At 46.6% G+C, this 23,220-nt stretch overlaps 2 protein-coding genes across 2 annotated transcripts in view; both read left to right on the top strand.

Annotated features, from left to right (window-relative positions):
• LOC138363400 (uncharacterized) overlaps positions 1 to 7,529 on the top strand; it is a 29,312-nt gene extending 21,783 nt beyond the window's left edge. Inside the window, exons 5-6 of the mRNA XM_069322433.1 lie at positions 3,651 to 3,802; positions 7,521 to 7,529. Of these exons, the coding sequence (XP_069178534.1) occupies positions 3,651 to 3,802; positions 7,521 to 7,529 (161 nt within the window). The remainder of the gene's footprint in view (positions 1 to 3,650; positions 3,803 to 7,520) is intronic.
• LOC138363734 (protein turtle homolog A-like) overlaps positions 1 to 23,220 on the top strand; it is a 233,167-nt gene that overhangs the window by 139,529 nt on the left and 70,418 nt on the right. The gene's annotated exons all lie outside the window — the stretch shown is intronic.

The following is a 23,220-nucleotide window of genomic DNA, read 5'->3' as shown; positions in this document are numbered from 1 at the left end:
CCTGGGTACATAAGGAATTTTGGGATCTTTTTTTTTTTTAATTTAGTTATAAACGCATTAATATTAACTATACTGTTGGGTACAATTATATAAACAGTCAATAATATACACAGAGTGATCACACTAACGTGATGGGTCAAGGAGAAAATCAGTATGGGTCGTGATGAAGGATTCGAACCCATGCGGTGGGTGACTATAGAGCGTGTTGCGTGGGAACACCACCCGCATAGGTTCGAACCCTCATTACTGCTCGTACTGATTTCCTAATCAATGATATACTGATATTAACAATCGGTACAGTGATTTTAATTTACTAGAATCATGGGAGAATCGAACTCCAGACTCAAGAGTACAAGATTGTTGCCCGTGAACAATAAAATATTATACTGTTTTCTGCAAAAGGGATACAGAGGATTACAGGGGATTACAGGGGATTACAGAGGATTACAGGGGATTACAGAGGATTACAGGGGATTACAGGGGATTACAGAGGATTACAGAGGATTACAGGGGATTACAGGGGATTACAGGGGATTACTGGAGTTTGATCATTGTTAGATTCAGGTTTAGATTTAGATTTTTTATTCAGGTAAAGGTACATACATTGAAGATGAGTTACAAACATAATGTTGGATTTAAAGATAGAGTTAGCACATACAATACTTAAAGCCACTAATACGTAAAGCGTTTCCGTCAATTGGGACAAATTTGAAATGTTACAAATCGCGGCTTTCTTCTGTGCTGACTACTAGTGTACTGCTTTTGTACTCCACTGAAATGGTGATAATCTTTATCTATGTACACTTGAAGGATTGTAGGGAATATCTTGATCCATGTCTTATGCCAAATAATCTTTATCTATGTACACTTGAAGGATTGTAGGGAATATCTTGATCCATGTCTTATGCCAAACATAACAATTCTTCAAATCTTGAAATTTTTACTGAGGTAGTTAAATATGGTGGGAATTGTCCGTAGAATTGTATCGGTACACGTCCCTTTTTCTGTGTGATGGGAACTTTTAGCATCACGTAGCTAGTTACTCCCACGCTGTACTCCCCTTCATGTAGTTCAGGGTACCTGCACAAAGGCCGATGTACCTAAATATGTTATTAAAAAATAAACAGATAGATGTAAACTGTTAGGAATACCTTGATTTACTATACTGTTTTGAAAGCCTCATGCTATTAATGCTGAATACATTGGCCTAAAATATCAATCGGAACTTCTTTATTTATTTATACTGAAAATGTGGCACACTATTTACAATAAGTACAAGTGTTTTAACATACAATAATCATGCTGAATCAGGGAATGATATGCGTACTAGGTCAGCAGATATCATACATACTAAACACTCCGCATAGTAAGCATGGAGCGCTCGGGAAATTGCATAATTGTTGGGTCAGCAGATAATTTTGAATTTGGATCAGCAGGCTATTGACTTGGTCAGCAGAAAATGTTCTTTCCAAGTCTGCAGTTAATATACATGATGGATTAGTTAATATACATGGTGGATTAGTTAATATACATGCTGGATTAGTTAATATACATGGTGGATTAGTTAATATACATGGTGGATTAGTTAATATACATGTTGGATTAGTTAATATACATGGTGGATTAGTTAATATACATGGGGGATTAGTTAATATACATGATGGATTAGTTAATATACATGGTGGATTAGTTAATATACATGCTGGATTAGTTAATATACATGCTGGATTAGTTAATATACATGGTGGATTAGTTAATATACATGCTGGATTAGTTAATATACATGGTGGATTAGTTAATATACATACTGGATTAGTTAATATACATGTTGGATTAGTTAATATACATGCTGGATTAGTTAATATACATGTTGGATTAGTTAATATACATGCTGGATTAGTTAATATACATGGTGGATTAGTTAATATACATGGTGGATTAGTTAATATACATGTTGGATTAGTTAATATACATGGTGGATTAGTCAATATACATGGTGGATTAGTTAATATACATGCTGGATTAGTTAATATACATGGTGGATTAGTTAATATACAAGCTGGATTAGTTAATATACATGGTGGATTAGTTAATATACATGCTGGATTAGTTAATATATGATGGATTAGTTAATATACATGGTGGATTAGTTAATATACATGCTGGATGAGTTAATATACATGGTGGATTAGTTAATATACATGGTGGATTAGTTAAAATACATGCTGAATTAGTTAATATACGATGGATTAGTTAATGTGCATGTTGGTTTAGTTAATATAGGTCTGGATTAAGAGATAGTCAGATATTGTTTTAGTCACCTTGTGTCCCATATTATCCTAAAAAGCCTCGCCAGTTCATTCTGGTTCAGAATTTATTAATTATTTATCATAAATATGTCTGCTGATTTACGTGCTATTTCGTGCTACGAAAATCAAACGAGCGTCTAAACTCTGCTGTTGCAGATTAAATGAGTGTTTAAACTATGTTGTTAAGTGCCTGTTCTCTGGCGTCACTGAAAAGAGAAACAATAACAAATTTAAAGTTTTAATTCTCAATCTCATATCGGTTAAAAAATTCGGCATTATTAAATATTTAATTAACGAAACGAGCATCGCAAGTTCTATTATGCCACTGGTTCTTACAGAATCATTCTGGGTATTAATAATAGTTTTCACATGAATAACTATATCATTATTAAAGAACCATTCTGCAGTCAATTATTTTTTTACGTGAACATGTTATTTTTCCTCCTAAGGAAGTATAACGCTTTTAATATATGAATTTGGATGTGAATGTTATTTAATATTCTTAAAGAAACATTCGACTGTAGTAGTATTTTTGACAAGAATGAATATATAAATCATAATTCCTTTAATGTACCAATGTGAAGCCTGTCTTTAATGCAGCTTACAATAAAGCTTTAGTAAATTACACCTCAATGGGCTTTATTTTGTTTTTTATCATGTATAGTACAGGCGATAAATATTGTTCCTTTAATGTTGCGTGTATTTTTGACGTGTAAACTTAATAATTTTCATAAATAAGTGTTGTTGTGGTCTTTTAAAACTTAATAATAATGCTGCTGTTTTATGTACAGGGTGTTGGGATGAAGTGGGAAGGGAATTATGAAGGGGAAAGCGCTAAGTCATTACGACTATATAACACATGGAAACGGTTCAGGATAAGGATTAGGGATGGGACGGGGGAATAAAGGAATGGTGTACAACCAGTTGGACGGTCGCGGGGATTAAACGCCGACCTGCATGAAGCGAGACCGTCGCTCTACCGTCCAACCCAAGTAAGTGTTGAGATGAGTTGATGAACACGATGGTGACACTTCAGGCTTCCCTCATCTTTGGCATATCACGATAAAAGCCGCCCCTTGTAGCAAGGTAACAGGCGATATGCAGCAGGCTTTAGTCAATACATCAGCATACAACCCTAAGTCATCGCATCTAACAAGGCTGATCCAAATAGTTCTGAAAGTACGTGTGTATGTGTTTTATAGTATTTGTGCCTGCGGAATGGAGCTATTAGCTCTTGGACCCCGCCTTTCTAACCTGTGTGTGCCCGAGCGTATGTACCTATGTGCCCCAATCACTGAGAAGTAACTACTCCTGACCTGTGTTTGTGTGTGTGGGTGACAGATGTGCCTGTGTGTCGCGGGGGCCAGACCGTCTACCACGGGGTCGCCAAGTACGAGCAGGTCAACATCCCGTGTAGACTGGACGCCCATCCCAAGCCCTTGGCCTTCAGGTGGACCTTCAACAACAGCGGCGAGAGCGTCGACATTCCTGCGGTGAGTGTTTGCATGTTAATTACCGTACCAGGGTCCAGTTATCGTCCTGTAGTGTGGAATGAGGGTCCGGTTGTCGTCCTGTAGTGTGGTATGAGGGTCCAGTTATCGTCCTGTAGTTAGGTATGAGGGTCCAGTTATCGTCCTGTAGTGTGGTATGAGGGTCCAGTTATCGTCCTGTAGTTAGGTATGAGGGTCCAGTTATCGTCCTGTAGTGTGGTGTGAGGGTCCAGTTATCGTCCTGTAGTGTGGTGTGAGGGTCCAGTTATCGTCCTGTAGTGTGGTGTGAGGGTCCAGTTATCGTCCTGTAGTGTGGTGTGAGGGTCCAGTTATCGTCCTGTAGTTAGGTATGAGGGTCCAGTTATCGTCCTGTAGTGTGGTATGAGGTTCCAGTTGTCTTCCTGTAGTGTGGAATGAGGGTCCGGTTGTCGTCCTGTAGTGTGGTATGAGGGTCTAGTTATCGTCCTGTAGTATGGTGTGAGGGTCCTGTTATCGTCCTGTAGTGTGGTGTGAGGGTCCAGTTATCGTCCTGTAGTGTGGTGTGAGAGGTCCAGTTATCGTCCTGTAGTGTGGTGTGAGGGTCCAGTTATCGTCCTGTAGTGTGGTGTGAGGGGTCCAGTTATCGTCCTGTAGTGTGTTGTGAGGGTCCAGTTATCGTCCTGTAGTTAGGTATGAGGGTCCAGTTATCGTCCTGTAGTGTGGTATCAGGGTCCAGTTATCGTCCTGTAGCGTGGTGTGAGGGTCCAGTTATCGTCCTGTAGTGTGGTATGAGGGTCCAGTTATCGTCCTGTAGTGTGGTGTGAGGGTCCAGTTATCATCCTGTAGTGTGGTGTGAGGGGTCCAGTTATCGTCCTGTAGTGTGTTGTGAGGGTCCAGTTATCGTCCTGTAGTTAGGCATGAGGGTCCAGTTATCGTCCTGTAGTGTGGTATCAGGGTCCAGGTATCGTCATGTAGTGTGCTGTGAGGGTCAAGTTATCGTCCTTTAGTGTGGTGTGAGGGTCTAGTTATCGTCCTGTAGTGTGGTGTGAGGATCCAGTTATCGTCCTGTTGTTTGGTGTGAGGGTCCAGTTATCGTCCTGAAGTGTGGTGTGAGGATCCAGTTATCGTCCTGAAGTGTGGTGTGAGGATCCAGTTATCGTCCTGTAGTGTGGTGTGAGGGTCCAGTCATCGTTCTGTAGTGGGGTATGAGGGTCCAGTTATCGTCCTGTAGTGTGGTATGAGGGTCCAGTTATCGCCCTGTAGTGTGGTATGAGGGGCCAGTTATCGTCCTGTAGTGTGGTATGAGGGTCCAGTTATCGTCCTGTAGTGTGGTATGAGGGGCCAGTTATCGTCCTGTAGTGTGGTATGAAGGTCCAGTTATCGTCCTGTAGTGTGGTATGAGTGGTCCGGTTGTCTTTCTGAAGTGTGGTATGAGGGTGTGCGGGTTGTGGGCGTACTTGTGCGTGCACAGGCGGCTGTGCGTGTATGTAGGGTGCGAGTGATTGAGTGGAAGAGTGAGTGAAAGCGTGAGTGTATTGGGTCAAGAAGCCTTTTCCTGAGCCCGCTTTACCCGCCGCCGCCTCCTGTTTCTTGGCACATCTGTCTTCTTCTGGAACTCCTTAATGCATAAGCTTTTGCCCAATTACTTGGGCTGGACGGTAGAGCGACGGTCTGGCTCTTGCAGGTCGGCGTTCAATTCCCGACTGTCCACAAGTAGTTGGGCACCATTCCTTATCCTTCGTCCCATCCCAAACCCTTAGCCTGACCCCTCTCCAAGTGCTAATAGCTTGGCGCTTTCTCCTGAGAGATTACTTCTACTGTCCTCCCACTTGTTCACTATAACCCCACCATAAAAGGTTCTTTATGACAACATATAAGATCAACTGTGCCTCTTATTTTCCCGCTAGGTCCACTTGTTCTTCCTTGCTCTGTAGAACACGTTAGTGATTATGTTTACTGTCGTGCGTCCTGTTGTGCGTCCTGTTGTGCGTCCTGTCGTGCGTCCTGTCGTGCGTCCTGTCGTGCGTCCTGTCGTGCGTTCTGTCGTGCGTCCAGTTGTGCGTTCTGTCGTGCTTCCTGTTGTGCGTCCTGTCGTGCGTCCTGTTGTGCGTCCTGTCGTGCGTCCTGTCGTGCGTCCTGTCGTGCGTCCTGTCGTGCGTCCTGTTGTGCGTTCTGTCGTGCGTCCAGTTGTGCGTCCTGTCGTGCGTCCTGTGTGCGTTCTGTCGTGCGTCCTGTCGTGCGTCCTGTCGTGCGTCCTGTTGTGCGTTCTGTCGTGCGTCCAGTTGTGCGTTCTGTCGTGCTTCCTGTTGTGCGTCCTGTCGTGCGTCCTGTTGTGCGTCCTGTCGTGCGTCCTGTCGTGCGTCCTGTCGTGCGTCCTGTCGTGCGTCCTGTTGTGCGTTCTGTCGTGCGTCCAGTTGTGCGTCCTGTCGTGCGTCCTGTTGTGCGTTCTGTCGTGCGTCCTGTCGTGCGTCCTGTCGTGCGTCCTGTCGTGCGTCCTGTTGTGCGTCCTGTTGTGCGTCCTGTCGTGCGTTCTGTCTTGCGTCCTGTTGTGCGTCCTGTCGTGCGTCCTGTTGTGCGTCCTGTCATGCGTCCTGTTGTGCGTTCTGTCGTGCGTCCTGTTGTGCGTCCTGTCGTGCGTCCTGTTGTGCGTTCTGTCGTGCGTCCAGTTGTGCGTCCTGTCGTGCGTCCTGTTGTGCGTTCTGTCGTGCGTCCTGTTGTGCGTCCTGTCGTGCGTCCTGTTGTGCGTCCTGTCGTGCGTCCTGTTGTGCGTTCTGTCGTGCGTCCTGTTGTGCGTCCTGTCGTGCGTCCTGTTGTGCGTTCTGTCGTGCGTCCAGTTGTGCGTCCTGTCGTGCGTCCTGTTGTGCGTTCTGTCGTGCGTCCTGTTGTGCGTCCTGTTGTGCGTCCTGTCGTGCGTCCTGTTGTGCGTCCTGTCGTGCGTCCTGTCGTGCGTCCAGTTGTGCGTCCTGTCGTGCGTCCTGTCGTGCGTCCTGTTATGCGTCCTGTCGTGCGTCCTGTCGTGCGTCCTGTTGTGTGTCCTGTCGTGCGTCCAGTTGTGCGTCCTGTCGTGCGTCCTGTTGTGCGTCCTGTCGTGCGTCCAGTTGTGCGTCCTGTCGTGCGTCCTGTTGTGCGTTCTGTCGTGCGTCCTGTTGTGCGTCCTGTCGTGCGTCCAGTTGTGCGTCCTGTCGTGCGTCCTGTTGTGCGTCCTGTCGTGCGTCCTGTAGTGCGTCCTGTAGTGCGTCCTGTTGTGCGTCCTGTATTGCGTCGTGTTGTGCGTCCTGTAGTGCGTCCTGTTGTGCGTCCTGTAGTGCGTCCTGTTGTGCGTCCTGTCATGCGTCCTGTTGTGCGTCCTGTCATGCGTCCTGTCATCTTTACACAGTTCCGCTGACTACCATAGAACATTTGGCGTTCATTTTCCTGCCTTTTGTTACCGTTCTATTTCTCCACGTTCTTAAGTCGGTTTGTATTTTCTGATATTATTATTATTTTTGTAATTATTATCATTACTAATTTTCCGACACTCCCGCCGTCCTTCCCGCCTTTGAGACTTAATATATTCAACAAAGAGTTAATTTTTCTATGTTTTTGTTCTGTTCTTGAAAATGTTTATACATCTTTGTTCAGTTTCCGAGTAATTTATTATAACTGCCATAATTTCTTGACTTGTTCTTACATTCCCTAACTCGTGTAAGTTATCATAGAGAGTCTCTCATTTTGCCATAATCTCTTCTCTCCTATGTGGCAGCTGTTTTGACTTCTTTATCCATATAATGACTTCATCATCACTATACTGTCGAGAGGTCAGGATATATAGCGACTGTTTCATTCTATTTCGCTCTCGTGTATTTTGCTTTCAGTTTTATTTATGGTCTTGAGTGAATACAAAGTCAAGGCTTGCGTGTACGTCTCTTCATCATGTGTCTTCCCTGACATGTTGAGGTTAGGAAGGTCATGTCTATTACTTCCTGGAAGTAGCTTGACAGACGGAAGCTTCAGGTCTCGGCTTATCCTTGTACGTCTCTTGTAATCCATTCTATTTCTGTATAATTGAAGTCGCGAATGACTATGAGTTTTTACATTATGCCGGTAGGCTATATTTGTTGCATTCTTGAATATTTGAGTTAGTTTTCCTAACATGTGTATTCTTAGTGATTTTGTTTATTAAATCCTCCATTCTTGTAGCTTGGCACTTGCTGAGGTTCAACTCGAATAACCAGTTGCCTGGCCACTCTTGTAGCCTATTCAGGCCCTCCAGCATCACTTGTTTCAATTATTTAAATTCGCTTAGTGCAATCTGAAAATAAATATACGAATGAATTCCCGTTCCCATTTATACAATTGATGTAAACACGGAACAGGAGGAGACCCAGCTCTACAGCTTGTGCATCCCTGCTGCTTTCCTCTTATCAGTTCTGACTCTGTATCACTCATGACACCTCTTTTGGTTTCTTCCTTCCAAGGAAGCGCTCCAAGGAAATTTCTTCCTTGAAGGAGTTTAGTTTAGTACCATCCTATATCTGCTTGTTTCTCTATCTTGCACTTTGGTCTCTCAGGTGGTCTCATGGCTTCCGGAAAATTGATTGGGAAGCATTTTTGCTCATAACAATCTTGTCTTATTTAGGTCTCCGTTGAAATAATTTGACTTCACTAAATTTGCGTTCTTTCTCGTTCGTAAATTTTTCACTATTGTATGCCCGGATAATTTCCAAAGCGTATTTGCAGGGTATGGCAGCCAGGGAGACTGGTTATAATTTAATGTTTCTTGTATGTGGCCTTATATGAAAATTGGTTTCACATTTTGAAATTTTCCTTATTTAAGGAACACAACTCTTTCTAAAGTGGTGTGATGTGCTCATGTCAGTGGCATGCTCACTTCTCTTTAAAGTGGTGGCATGTGCTCATGTCAGTGGCATGCTCACTTCTCTCTAAAGTGGTGTGATGTGCTCATGTCAGTGGCATGCTCACTTCTCTCTAAAGTGGTGCGATGTGCTCATGTCAGTGGCATGCTCACTTCTCTTTAAAGTGGTGGCATGTGCTCATGCCAGTGGCTTGCTCACTTCTCTCTAAAGTGGTGGCATGTGCTCATGCCAGTGGCTTGCTCACTTCTCTCTAAAGTGGTGGCATGTGCTCATGTCAGTGGCGTTGCTCAGCAGTAATGCTCGATTTATTACAGATGATAAATTTACTCGCTCTGCTATTCATTCCCTTCTTAGTGTTTCTCTTCCTTCCGTGTTTGGAATGTCCTACAGTCCGATCCTCAATATATATTTCAGTTTTTTCTACTTTACGCTGTATTGGCTACCCGGCGTTGCCCTAGTCTATCTCTACCATCTATCTATCCATCTATATTCATCTGTCTAAATTTCTACCCATGAAACTATGCATTTATCCATTCATATCTATCCACCCATCTGTTTATCCACCTAAATATTCATCTATCTAACCATTCATCTACCTGTACACTTCCCTAATCTCTCCTCCTCTAAGAAAAAACGTTTGGAATCACGGAGACAACTATACTAGTTTTAAGAAGTTGCGTTATGACTACGTTAATCATTTGTCGTATTTAACAGTTAACTTCATATGAAAGATTCGTAAGAAAACTACATTAAACATTAACTTAGGCCTGACCCCCGTATACCACCATATGTGCACCCTGTACCCCAGACAAATCCCCTTTCAAAGTTTGGGTGAGACTAACCCCAAGCATCTGGACATCCAACCTTGAACACTCAAAGACACACACACACACACACACACACACACACACACACACACACACACACACACACACACACACACACACACAGGCTACCAGACTAGTACCCGAGCTGAGAGGTATGAGGTACGAGGAGAGACTACGGGAATTAAACCTCAATTCGCTGAAAGACAGAAGAGTTAGGGGGGGACATGATCACCACATTCAAGATTCTGAAGGGAATTGATAGGGTAGATAAAGACAGGCTATTTAACACAAGGGGCACACGCACAAGGGGACACAGGTGGAAACTGAGTGCCCAAATGAGCCACAGAGATATTAGAAAGAACATTTTTAGTGTCAGAGTGGTTGACAAATGGAATGCATTAGGAAGTGATGTAGTGGAGGTTGACTCCATACACAGTTTCAAGTGTAGACATGATAGAGCCCAATAGGCTCAGGAATCTGTACACCTGTTGATCGACGGTTCAGAGGCGGGACCAAAGAGCCAGAGCTCAACCCCCGCAAGCACAACTAGGTGAGTACACACACACACACACACACACACACACACACACACACACACACACACACACACACACACACACACACACACACACACACACACACACACCTCGTGGGCCTCGTGGGCCTCGCGGGCTTGTGGGCCTCGTGGGCCTCGCGGGCTTGTGGGCCTCGTGGGCCTCGCGGGCTTGTGGGCCTCGTAGCCTGGTGGATAGCGCCAGGACTCGTAATTCTGTGGCGCGGGTTCGATTCCCGCACGAGGCAGAAACAAATGGGCAAAGTTTGTTTCACCCTGAATGCCCCTGTTACCTAGCAGTAAATAGGTACCTGGGAGTTAGTCAGCTGTCACGGGCTGCTTCCTAGGGTGTGTGTGTGGTGTGAAAAAAAAATAGTTAGTAAACAGTTGATTGACAGTTGAGAGGCGGGCCGAAAGAGCAAAGCTCAACCCAGGCAAACACAACTAGGTGAATACAACTAGGTGAATACACACACACACACACACACACACACACACACACACACACACACACACACACACACACACACACACACTGACTTACAGGTGCAGATTTCGTAGCAACTTGTTTGGTATTTTTTCCTGTCCCGAGGATTAATCACCTGGTAACATATATATATATATATATATATATATATATATATATATATATATATATATATATATATATATATATATATAATGTATGTATATAATGTGTGTATGTGTGTATAATATTCATGCCTCTGCTTGGCTTCCCGGATGTACTTTGCTATATAGTTTTAGCTCTCGTGTGTTTTACGGTTGTCTGTTGTTCACAGTGTTCGTGCCATCATGTGGACTGTTCTCACCCTCTTGTCACTTGTTGTTATCCTTGCACCCTCTTGCTGGACCTTGCACCCTCTTGCTGGACCTTGCTGGACCTTGCACCCTCTTGCTGGACCTTGCACCCTCTTGCTAGACCTTGCTGGACCTTGCTGGACCTTGCACCCTCTTGCTGGACCTTGCACCCTCTTGCTGGACCTTGCACACCCTTGCTGGACCTGTTGACTCTTGCTGGACCTTGCACCCTCTTGCTGGACCTTGCACCCTCTTGCTGGACCTTGCACCCTCTTGCTGGACCTTGCACCCTCTTGCTGGACCTTGTACCCTCTTGCTGGACCTTGCACCCTCTTGCTGGACCTTGCACCCTCCTGCTGGACCTTGCACCCTCTTGCTGGACCTTGCACCCTCTTGCTGGACCTTGCACCCTCCTGCTGGACCTTGCACCCTCTTGCTGGACCTTGCACCCTCTTGCTGGACCTTGCACCCTCTTGCTGGACCTTGTACACTCTTGCTGGACCTTGCACCCTCTTGCTGGACATTGCACCCTCTTGCTGGACCTGGCACACCCTTGCTGGACCTGTTGACTCTTGCTGGACCTTGCACACACTTGCTGGACCTTGTACACTCTTGCTGGACCTTGCACCCTCTTGCTGGACCTTGCACCCTCTTGCTGGACCTTGTACACTCTTACTGGACCTTGTACACTCTTGCTGGACCTTGCTGGACCTTGTACACTCTTACTGGACCTTGTACACTCTTGCTGGACCTTGCTGGACCTTGCACCCTCTTGCTGGACCTTGCACCTTCTAGCTGGACCTTGCACCCTCTTGCTGGACCTTGTACGCTCTTGCTGGACCTTGCACCCTCTTGCTGGACCTTGCACCCTCTTGCTGGACCTTGCTGGACCTTGTACACTCTTGCTGGACCTTGCACATTCTTGCTGGACCTTGCTGGACCTTGTACACTCTTGCTGGACCTTGCACACTCTTGCTGGACCTTGCTGAACCTTGTACACTCTTGCTGGACCTTGCACACTCTTGCTGGACCTTGTACAATCTTGCTGGACCTTGCACCCTCTTGCTGGACCTTGCTGGACTTTGTACACTCTTGCTGGACCTTGCACACTCTTGCTGGACCTTGTACACTCTTGCTGGACCTTGTACACTCTTGCTGGACCTTGCTGTACCTTGTACACTCTTGCTGGACCTTGCTGAACCTTGTACACTCTTGCTGGACCTTGCACACTCTTGCTGGACCTTGTACACTCTTGCTGGACCTTGCACACACTTGCTGGACCTTGTACACTCTTGCTGGACCTTGCACCCTCTTGCTGGACCTTGCTGGACCTTGTACACTCTTGCTGGACCTTGTACACTCTTGCTGGACCTTGCACCCTCTTGCTGGACCTTGCACCCTCTTGCTGGACCTTGTACACTCTTACTGGACCTTGTACACTCTTGCTGGACCTTGCTGGACCTTGTACACTCTTACTGGACCTTGTACACTCTTGCTGGACCTTGCTGGACCTTGCACCCTCTTGCTGGACCTTGCACCCTCTAGCTGAACCTTGCACCCTCTTGCTGGACCTTGTACACTCTTGTTGGACCTTGCACCCTCTTGCTGGACCTTGCTGGACCTTGTACACTCTTGCTGGACCTTGCTGGACCTTGTACACTCTTGCTGGACCTTGTACACTCTTGCTGGACCTTGCACACTCTTGCTGGACCTTGCTGGACCTTGTACACTCTTGCTGGACCTTGCACACTCTTGCTGGACCTTGTACAATCTTGCTGGACCTTGCACCCTCTTGCTGGACCTTGCTGGACCTTGTACACTCTTGCTGGACCTTGCACATTCTTGCTGGACCTTGTACACTCTTGCTGGACCTTGTACACTCTTGCTGGACCTTGCTGGACCTTGTACACTCTTGCTGGACCTTGATGAACCTTGTACACTCTTGCTGGACCTTGCACACTCTTGCTGGACCTTGCACACTCTTGCTGGACTTTGTACACTCTTGCTGGACCTTGCACACACTTGCTGGACCTTGTACACTCTTGCTGGACCTTGCACCCTCTTGCTGGACCTTGCTGGACATTGTACACTCTTGCTGGACCTTGCACACTCTTGCTGGACCTTGTACACTCTTGCTGGACCTTGCTGTACCTTGTACACTCTTGCTGGACCTTGCTGGACCTTGTGCATTCTTGCTGGACCTTGCACACTCTTGCTGGACCTTGCTGTACCTTGCACCCTCTTGCTGGACCTTGCTGGACCTTGTACACTCTTGCTGGACCTTGCTGAACCTTGCACACTCTTGCTGGACCTTGCACTCTCCTGCTGGACCTTGCTGAACCTTGCACACTCATGCTGGACCTTGCACCCTCCTGCTGGACCTTGCTGGAACTTGCACACTCTTGCTGGACCTTACACACTCTTGCTGGACCTTGCACACTCTTGCTGGACCTTGCACCCTTCTGCTGGACCTTGCTGGAACTTGCTGGACCTTGTACACTCTTGTTGGACCTTGCACACTCTTGCTGGACCTTGCACACTCTTGTTGGACCTTGCACACTCTTGTTGGACCTTGCACACTCTTGTTGGACCTTGCACACTCTTGCTGGACCTTGCACACTCTTGCTGGACCTTGCACCCTCTTGCTGGACCTTGCTGGACCTTGCACACTCTTGCTGGACCTTGCTGGACCTTGCACACTCTTGCTGGACTTTGCACACTCTTGCTGGACCTTGCACCATCGTGCTGGACCTTACACACTCTTGCTGGACCTTGCACCCTCTTGCTGGACCTTGCACCCTCTTGCTGGACCTTGCACACTCTTGTTGGACCTTGCACACTCTTGTTGGACCTTGCACACTCTTGTTGGACCTTGTACACTCTTGCTGGATCTTGCACACTCTTGCTGGACCTATCACCCTCTTGCTGGACCTTGCTGGACCTTGCACACTCTTGCTGGACCTTGCACCCTCGTGCTGGACCTTGCACACTCTTGCTGGACCTTTTACACTCTTGCTGGACCTTTTACACTCTTGCTGGACCTTGCACACTCTTGCTGGACCTTGTACACTCTTGCTGGACCTTGTACACTCTTGCTGGACCTTGCACACTCTTGCTGGACCTTGTACACTCTTGCTGGACCTTGCACCCTCGTGCTGGACCTTGCACACTCTTGCTGGACCTTTTACACTCTTGCTGGACCTTTTACACTCTTGCTGGACCTTGCACACTCTTGCTGGACCTTGTACACTCTTGCTGGACCTTGTACACTCTTGCTGGACCTTGCACACTCTTGCTGGACCTTGTACACTCTTGCTGGACCTTGCACCCTCTTGCTGGACCTTGCACACTCTTGTTGGACCTTGTACACACTTGCTGGACCTTGCACACTCTTGATGGACCTTGCACACTCTTGTTGGACCTTGTACACTCTTGCTAGACCTGTTGGCTCTTGCTGGACCTTGCACCCTCCTGCTGGACCTTGCACACTCTTGCTGGACCTTACACCCTTTTGCTGGACCTTGCACACTCTTGCTGGACCTTGCACACTCTTGCTGGACCTAGCACCCTCTTGCTGGACCTTGTACACTCTTGCTGGACCTTGCACACTCTTGCTGGACCTTGTACACTCTTGCTGGACCTGTTGGCTCTTGCTGGACCTTGCACACTCTTGCTGGACCTTGTACACTCTTGCTGGACCTGTTGGCTCCTGCTGGACCTTGCACCCTTTTGCTGGACCTTGTACACTCTTGCTGGACCTTATACACTCTTGCTGGACCTTGCATCCTCCTGCTGGACCTTGCACCCTTTTGCTGGACCTTGTACACTCTTGCTGGACCTTGTACACTCTTGTTGGACCTTGCACCCTCCTGCTGGACCTTGTACACTCTTGCTGGACCTTGCACACTCTTGCTGGACCTTGCACCCTCTTGCAGGACCTTGCACCCTCTTGCTGGACCTTGCACCCTCTTGCTGGACCTTGTACACTCTTGCTGGACCTTGCACCCTCCTGCTGGACCTTGCACACTCTTGCTGGACCTTGTACACTCTTGCTGGACCTTGTACCCTCTTGCTGGACCTTGCCCACTCTTGCTGGACCTTGCACACTCTTGCTGGACCTTGCACACTCTTGCTGGACCTTGCACACTCCTGGTGGACCTGGCTGGACCTTGCACACTCTTGCTGGACCTTGCACACTCTTGTTGGACCTTGCACACTCTTGTTGGACCTTGCACACTCTTGCTGGACGTTGCACACTCTTGCTGGACCTTGCACACTCTTGTTGGACCTTGCACACTCTTGTTGGACCTTGCACACTCTTGCTGGACCCTGCACCCTCTTGCTGGACCTTGCTGGACCTTGTACACTCTTGCTGGACCTTGTACACTCTTGCTGGGCCTTGTACACTCTTGCTGGACCTTGCACCCTCCTGCTGGTCCTTGTACACTCTTGCAGGACCTTGCACACTCTTGCTGGACCTTGCACCCTCCTGCTGGACCTTGCACACTCTTGCTGGACCATGCACTCTCTTGCTGGACCTTGCACACTCTTGCTGGACCTTGCACCCTCTTGCTGGACCTTGTACGCTCCTGATGGACCTTGCACCTTCTTGCTGGACCTTGTACACTCTTGCTGGACCTTGCACCCTCCTGCTGGACCTTGCACCCTCTTGCTGGGCCTTGCACCCTCTTGCTGGACCTTGCACCCTCTTGCTGGACCTTGCACCCTCTTGCTGGACCTTGTACACTCTTGCTGGACCTTGTACACTCTTGCTGGACCTTGTACACTCTTGCCGGACCTTGCACCCTCTTGCTGGACCTTGCTGGACCTTGTACACTCTTGATGGACCTTGCACACTCTTGCTGGACCTTGCTGGACCTTGTACACTCTTGCTGGACCTTGCACACTCTTGCTGGACCTTGCTGGACCTTGTACACTCTTGCTGGACCTTGCACACTCTTGCTGGACCTTGTACAATCTTGCTGGACCTTGCACCCTCTTGCTGGACCTTGCACCCTCCTGCTGGACCTTGCTGGACCTTGTACACTCTTGTTGGACCTTGCACACTCTTGCTGGACCTTGCACACTCTTGCTGGACCTTGCACACTCTTGTTGGACCTTGCACACTCTTGTTGGACCTTGCACACTCTTGCTGGACCTTGCACACTCTTGCTGGACCTTGCTGGACCTTGCTGGACATTGCACACTCTTGCTGGACCTTGCACACTCTTGCTGGACCTTGCACACTCTTGCTGGACCTTGCACACTCCTGGTGGACCTTGCTGGACCTTGCACTCTCTTGCTGGACCTTGTACACTCTTGCTGGACCTTGCATCCTCCTGCTGGACCTTGCACCCTTTTGCTGGACCTTGTACACTCTTGCTGGACCTTGTACACTCTTGTTGGACCTTGCACCCTCCTGCTGGACCTTGTACACTCTTGCTGGACCTTGCACCCTCTTGCTGGACCTTGTACACTCTTGTTGGACCTTGCACCCTCCTGCTGGACCTTGTACACTCTTGCTGGACCTTGCACACTCTTGCTGGACCTTGCACCCTCTTGCTGGACCTTGCACCCTCTTGCTGGACCTTGCACCCTCTTGCTGGACCTTGTACACTCTTGCTGGACCTTGCACCCTCCTGCTGGACCTTGCACACTCTTGCTGGACCTTGTACACTCTTGCTGGACCTTGTACCCTCTTGCTGGACCTTGCACACTCTTGCTGGACCTTGCACACTCTTGCTGGACCTTGCACCCTAGTGCTGTACCTTGCACACTCTTGCTGGACCTTGCACCCTCCTGCTGGACCTTGTACACTCTTGCAGGACCTTGCACCCTCCTGCTGGACCTTGCACACTCTTGCTGGACCTTACACACTCTTGCTGGACCTTGCACCCTCTTGCTGGACCTTGCACACTCTTGCTGGACCTTGCACACTCTTGTTGGACCTTGCACACTCTTGTTGGACCTTGCACACTCTTGTTGGACCTTGTACACTCTTGTTGGACCTTGCACACTCTTGTTGGACCTTGCACACTCTTGTTGGACCTTGCACACTGTTGCTGGACCTTGTACACTCTTGCTGGACCTTGCACCCTCTTGCTGGACCTTGCACACTCTTGTTGGACCTTGTACACACTTGCTGGACCTTGCACCCTCTTACTGGACCTTGTACACTCTTGCTGGACCTTGCACCCTCTTGCTGGACCTTGTACACTCTTGCTGGACCTTGCACCCTCCTGCTGGACCTTACACCCTCTTGCTGGACCTTGCACCCTCGTGCTGGACCTTGCACACTCTTGTTGGACCTTGCACACTCTTGTTGGACCTTGTACACTCTTGCTGGATCTTGCACACTCTTGCTGGACCTAGCACCCTCTTGCTGGACCTTGCTGGACCTTGCACACTCTTGCTGGACCTTGCACCCTCGTGCTGGACCTTGCACACTCTTGTTGGTCCTTGTACACACTTGCTGGACCTTGCACACTCTTGCTGGACCTTGCACACTCTTGTTGGACCTTGTACACTCTTGCTAGATCTGTTGGCTCTTGATGGACCTTGCACCCTCCTGCTGGACCTTGCACACTCTTGCTGGACCTTGCACACTCTTGCTGGACCTAGCACCCTCTTGCTGGACCTTGTACACTCTTGCTGGACCTTGCACACTCTTGCTGGACCTTGCACCCTCTTGCTGGACCTTGCACCCTCTTGCTGGACCTTGCACCCTCCTGCTGGACCTTGTACACTCTTGCTGGACCTTGCACCCTCCTGCTGGACCTTGCACACTCTTGCTGGACCTTGTACACTCTTGCTGGACCATGTACCCTCTTGCTGGACCTTGCACACTCTTGCTGGACCTTGCACACTCTCTCTGGACCTTGCTGTACCTTGCACACTCTTGCTGGACCCTGCACCCTCTTGCTGGACCTTGCTGGACCTTGTACACTCTTGCTGGACCTTGTACACTCTTGCTGGACCTTGCACCCTCCTGCTGGTCCTTGTACACTCTTGCAGGACCTTGCACACTCTTGCTGGACCTTGCACCCTCTTGCTGGACCTTGCACACTCTTGCTGGACCATGCACACTCTTGCTGGACCTTGCACACTCTTGCTGGACCTTGCACCCTCTTGCTGGACCTTGTACGCTCCTGATGGACCTTGCACCTTCTTGCTGGACCTTGTACACTCTTGCTGGACCTTGCACCCTCCTGCTGGACCTTGCACCCTCTTGCTGGGCCTTGCACCCTCTTGCTGGACCTTGCACCCTCTTGCTGGACCTTGCACCTTCTTGCTGGACCTTGTACACTCTTGCTGGACCTTGTACACTCTTGCCGGACCTTGCACCCTCTTGCTGGACCTTGCTGGACCTTGCACACTCTTGCTGGACCTTGCACACTCTTGCTGGACCTTGCTGGACCTTATACACTCTTGCTGGACCTTGCACACTCTTGCTGGACCTTCCTGGACCTTGTACACTCTTGCTGGACCTTGCACACTCTTGCTGGACCTTGCACACTCTTGCTGGACCTTGTACAATCTTGCTGGACCTTGCACACTCTTGCTGGACCTTCCTGGACCTTGTACACTCTTGCTGGACCTTGCACACTCTTGCTGGACCTTGCACACTCCTGCTGGACATTGTACACTCTTGCTGGACCTTGTACACTCTTGCTGGACCTTGCTGGACCTTGTACACTCTTGCTGGACCTTGCTGGACCTTGTACACTCTTGCTGGACCTTGCTGGACCTTGTACAATCTTGCTGGACCTTGCACCCTCTTGCTGGACCTTGCACCCTCCTGCTGGACCTTGCTGGAACTTGCTGGACCTTGTACACTCTTGTTGGACCTTGCACACTCTTGCTGGACCTTGCACACTCTTGCTGGACCTTGCACACTCTTGTTGGACCTTCCACACTCTTGCTGGACCTTGCACCCTCTTGCTGGACCTTGCTGGACATTGCACTCTCTTGCTGGACCTTGCACACTCTCGCTGGACCTTGCACACTCTTGCTGGACCTTGCACACTCCTGGTGGACCTTGCTGGACCTTGCACACTCTTGCTGGACCTTGCACACTCTTGCTGGACCTTGCACCCTCCTGCTGGACCTTGTACACTCTTGCTGGACCTTGCACCCTCCTGCTGGACCATGTACACTCTTGCTGGACCTTGCACCCTCCTGCTGGATCTTGCACCCTCTTGCTGAACCTTGCACCCTCGTGCTGGACCTTGCACACTCTTGCTGGACCTTGCACCCTAGTGCTGTACCTTGCACACTCTTGCTGGACCTTGCACCCTCTTGCTGGACCTTGCACCCTCGTGCTGGACCTTACACACTCTTGCTGGACCTTGCACCCTCTTGCTGGACCTTGCACCCTCTTGCTGGACCTTGCACACTCTTGTTGGACCTTGCTCACTCTTGTTGGACCTTGCACACTCTTGTTGGACCTTGCACACTCTTGCTGGACCTAGCACCCTCTTGCTGGACCTTGCTGGACCTTGCACACTCTTGCTGGACCTTGCACCCTCGTGCTGGACCTTTCACACTCTTGCTGGACCTTGTACACTCTTGCTGGACCTTTTACACTCTTGCTGGACCTTGCACACTCTTGCTGGACCTTGTACACTCTTGCTGGACCTTGTACACTCTTGCTGGACCTTGCACATTCTTAATGTTGATAAAGCCATCATGATGGTACTTGTCTGTATATTTCTAATGCTTTCTCAGTTACTGTCTTCATATGTCTGTCATGTCTGTTTTCAAGTGTTATGTCTCTTAGAATGGCTGGCTGTCTTCATGTTAGGATATCTGCATGTCTGACTATTTTACTATTTAAATAAGTCTATCTGCCTGTATATATATATATATATATATATATATATATATATATATATATATATATATATATATATATATATATATATATATATATATATATATATGTCGTACCAAGTAGCCAGAATGCACTTCTCAGCCTACTATGCAAGGCCCTATTTGCCTAATAAGCCAAGTTTTCCTGAATTAATATATTTTCTCTAATTTTTTTCTTATGAAATTATAAAGCTACCCATTTCATTATTTTAGAGGTAATTTTTTTTTTTATTAGAGTTAAAATTAACGTAGATATATGACCGAACCTAACCAACCCTACCTAACCTAACCTAACCTATCTTTATAGGTTAGGTTACGTTAGGTAGCTGAAAAAGTTAGATTAGGTTAGGTTAGGTAGGTCAGGTAGTCGAAAAACGATTAATTCAGGAAAACTTGGCTTATTAGGCAAATTGGGCCTTGCATAGTAGGCCGAGAAGTGCGTTCTGGCTACTAGGTACGACATATATATATATATATATATATATATATATATATATATATATATATATATATATATATATATATATATATATATATATATATGTCGTACCTAGTAGCCAGAACTCACTTCTCAGCCTACTATTCAAGGCCCGATTTGCCTAATAAGCCAAGTTTTCCTGAATTAATATATTTACTATAATTTTTTTCGAATGAAATGATAAAGCTACCCTTTTCACTATGTATGAGGTCAATTTTTTTTTATTGGAGTTAAAATTAACGTAGATATATGACCGAACCTAACCTAACCTAACCTATATATATAGGTAAGGTTAGGTTAGGTAGCCAAAAAAAGCTAGGTTAGGTTAGGTTAGGTAGGTTAGGTCGACGAAAAAACATTAATTCATGAAAACTTGGCTTATTAGGCAAATCGGGCCTTGCATAGTAGGCTGAGAAGTGAGTTCTGGCTACTAGGTACGACATATATATATATATATATATATATATATATATATATATATATATATATATATATATATATATATATATATATCATCGATAGATACAGCTATCGCTGTATCTATCGATGATTTCTGTGTTGTTTACTAGGATTTCTCTGGCGATGGTTTGGTTGTGGGAAGAGATTATATGTTCCTTAATGGAGCCCTGTTGCTTATGCATCGTTAAACGCCTTAAAAGAGATGCTGTTGTCTTGCCTATATACGGGTTTTTTTGGAGCTTACAGTCCCCAAGCGGGCATTTGAAGGCAAAGACGACGTTGGTCTCTTTTAAAGCGTTCTGCTTTGTGTCTGGAGAGTTTCTCATGAGTAGGCTGGCCGTTTTTCTGGTTTTATAGTAAATCGTCAGTTGTATCCTCTGATTTTTGTCTGAAGGGATAACGTTTCTATTAACAATATCTTTCAGGACCCTTTCCTCCGTTTTATGAGCTGTGGAAAAAAGTTCCTGTAAAATAGTCTAATAGGGGGTATAGGTGTTGTGTTAGTTGTCTCTTCAGAGGTTGCATGGCGTTTCACTTTCCTTCTTATGATGTCTTCGACGAAACCATTGGAGAAGCCGTTGTTGACTAGGACCTGCCTTACCCTACAGAGTTCTTCGTCGACTTGCTTCCATTCTGAGCTGTGGCTGAGAGCACGGTCGACATATGCGTTAACAACACTCCTCTTGTACCTGTCTGGGCAGTCGCTGTAGGCATTTAGGCACATTCCTATGTTCGTTTCCTTAGTGTAGACTGCAGTGTGGAAACCTCCGCTCTTTTCCATGACTGTTACATCTAGAAAGGGCAGCTTCCCATCCTTTTCCATCTCGTAAGTGAAACGCAGCACGGAACTCTGCTCAAACGCCTCCTTCAGCTCCTGCAGATGTCTGACATCAGGTACCTGTGTAAAAATGTCGTCAACATACCTGCAGTATATGGCCGGTTTCAAGTTCATGTCGACTAAGTCTTTTTGCTCGATAGTACCCATGTAGAAGTTTGCAAACAGGACACCTAGGGGAGAACCCATGGCGACCCCATCTACTTGCTTATACATGTGCCCATCCGGGCTCAAGAAGGGTGCCTCTTAAGTACAAGCTTGGAGTAGCTTCCTTAGAATATTTTCTGGTATGTCAAGAGGAGTACAGGCTGGATCACGATACACTCTGTCGGCTATCATCCCGATTGTCTCGTCCACAGGTACGTTGGTGAACAGTGATTCTACGTCCAACGAGGCTCTTATCCCTGTGGGTCGTGTGCCCCGCTGTAAGTGAACAAATTCCTTTGGAGACTTCAGGCTGAAGGCGCAAGGGACATAAGGAGTCAGCAGGGCGTTGAGTCGCTTCGCCAACGTTGCCAGAACGTTGGACTTGAAATATGAATGGAAAAGCTTCGCTTTTTCGGTCATATTTATTAATATATATATATATATATATATATATATATATATATATATATATATATATATATATATATATATATATATATATATATATATGTCATACTTAGTAGCCAGAACGCACTTCTCAGCCTACTATGCAAGGCCCGATTTGCCTAATAAGCCAAGTTTTCCTGAATTAATATATTTTCTCTAATTTTTTCTCATGAAATGATAAACCTACCCATTTCATTATGTAAGAGGTTAATTTTTTTTTATTGGAGTTAAAATTAACGTAGAAATATGACCGAACCTAACCAACCTTACCTAACCTAACCTAACCTATCTTTATAGGTTAGGTTAGGTTAGGTTAGGTAGCCGAGAAAGTTAGGTTAGGTTAGGTCGTCGAAAAAACATTAATTCATGAAAACTTGGCTTATTAGGCAAATCGGGCCTTGCATAGTAGGCTGAGAAGTCTGTTCTGGCTACTAGGTACGACATACATATATATATATATATATATATATATGTCGTACCTAGTAGCCAGAATGCACTTCTAGGCCTACTATTCAAGGCCCGATTTGCCTAATAAGCCAAGTTTTCCTGAATTAATATATTTTCTCTAATTTTTTTCTGATGAAATGATAAAGCTACCCATTTCATTGTGTATGAGGTAAATTTTTTTTATTGGAGTTAAAATTAACGTAGATATATGACCGAACCTAACCAACCCTACCTAACCTAACCTAACCTATCTTTATAGGTTAGGTTAGGTTAGGTAGCCGAAAAAGTTAGGTTAGGTTAGGTTAGGTAGGTTAGGTAGTCGAAAAGCAATTAATTCATGAAAACTTGGCTTATTAGGCAAATCGGCCCTTGCATAGTAGGCTCAGAAGTGAGTTCTGGCTACTAGGTACGACATATATATATATATATATATATATATATATATATATATATATATATATATATATATATATATATATATATATATATATATATGTCGTACCTAGTAGCCAGAACTCACTTCTGAGCCTACTATGCAAGGCCCGATTTGCCTAATAACCCAAGTTTTCATGAATTAATATATTTTCTCTAATTTTTTTCTTATGAAATGATAAAGCAACCCATTTCATTATGTAAGAGGTCAATTTTTTTTATTGGAGTTAAAATTAACGTAGATATATGACCGAACCTAACCAACCGTACC

Source organism: Procambarus clarkii, chromosome 11, assembly GCF_040958095.1.
Source record: "Procambarus clarkii isolate CNS0578487 chromosome 11, FALCON_Pclarkii_2.0, whole genome shotgun sequence".
In the NCBI taxonomy this organism is placed as follows: Eukaryota; Metazoa; Arthropoda; class Malacostraca; order Decapoda; family Cambaridae; genus Procambarus; species Procambarus clarkii.
The sequence above is the reverse complement of the archived record's forward strand: the minus strand, read 5'-3'. Positions and strand labels throughout refer to the sequence as shown.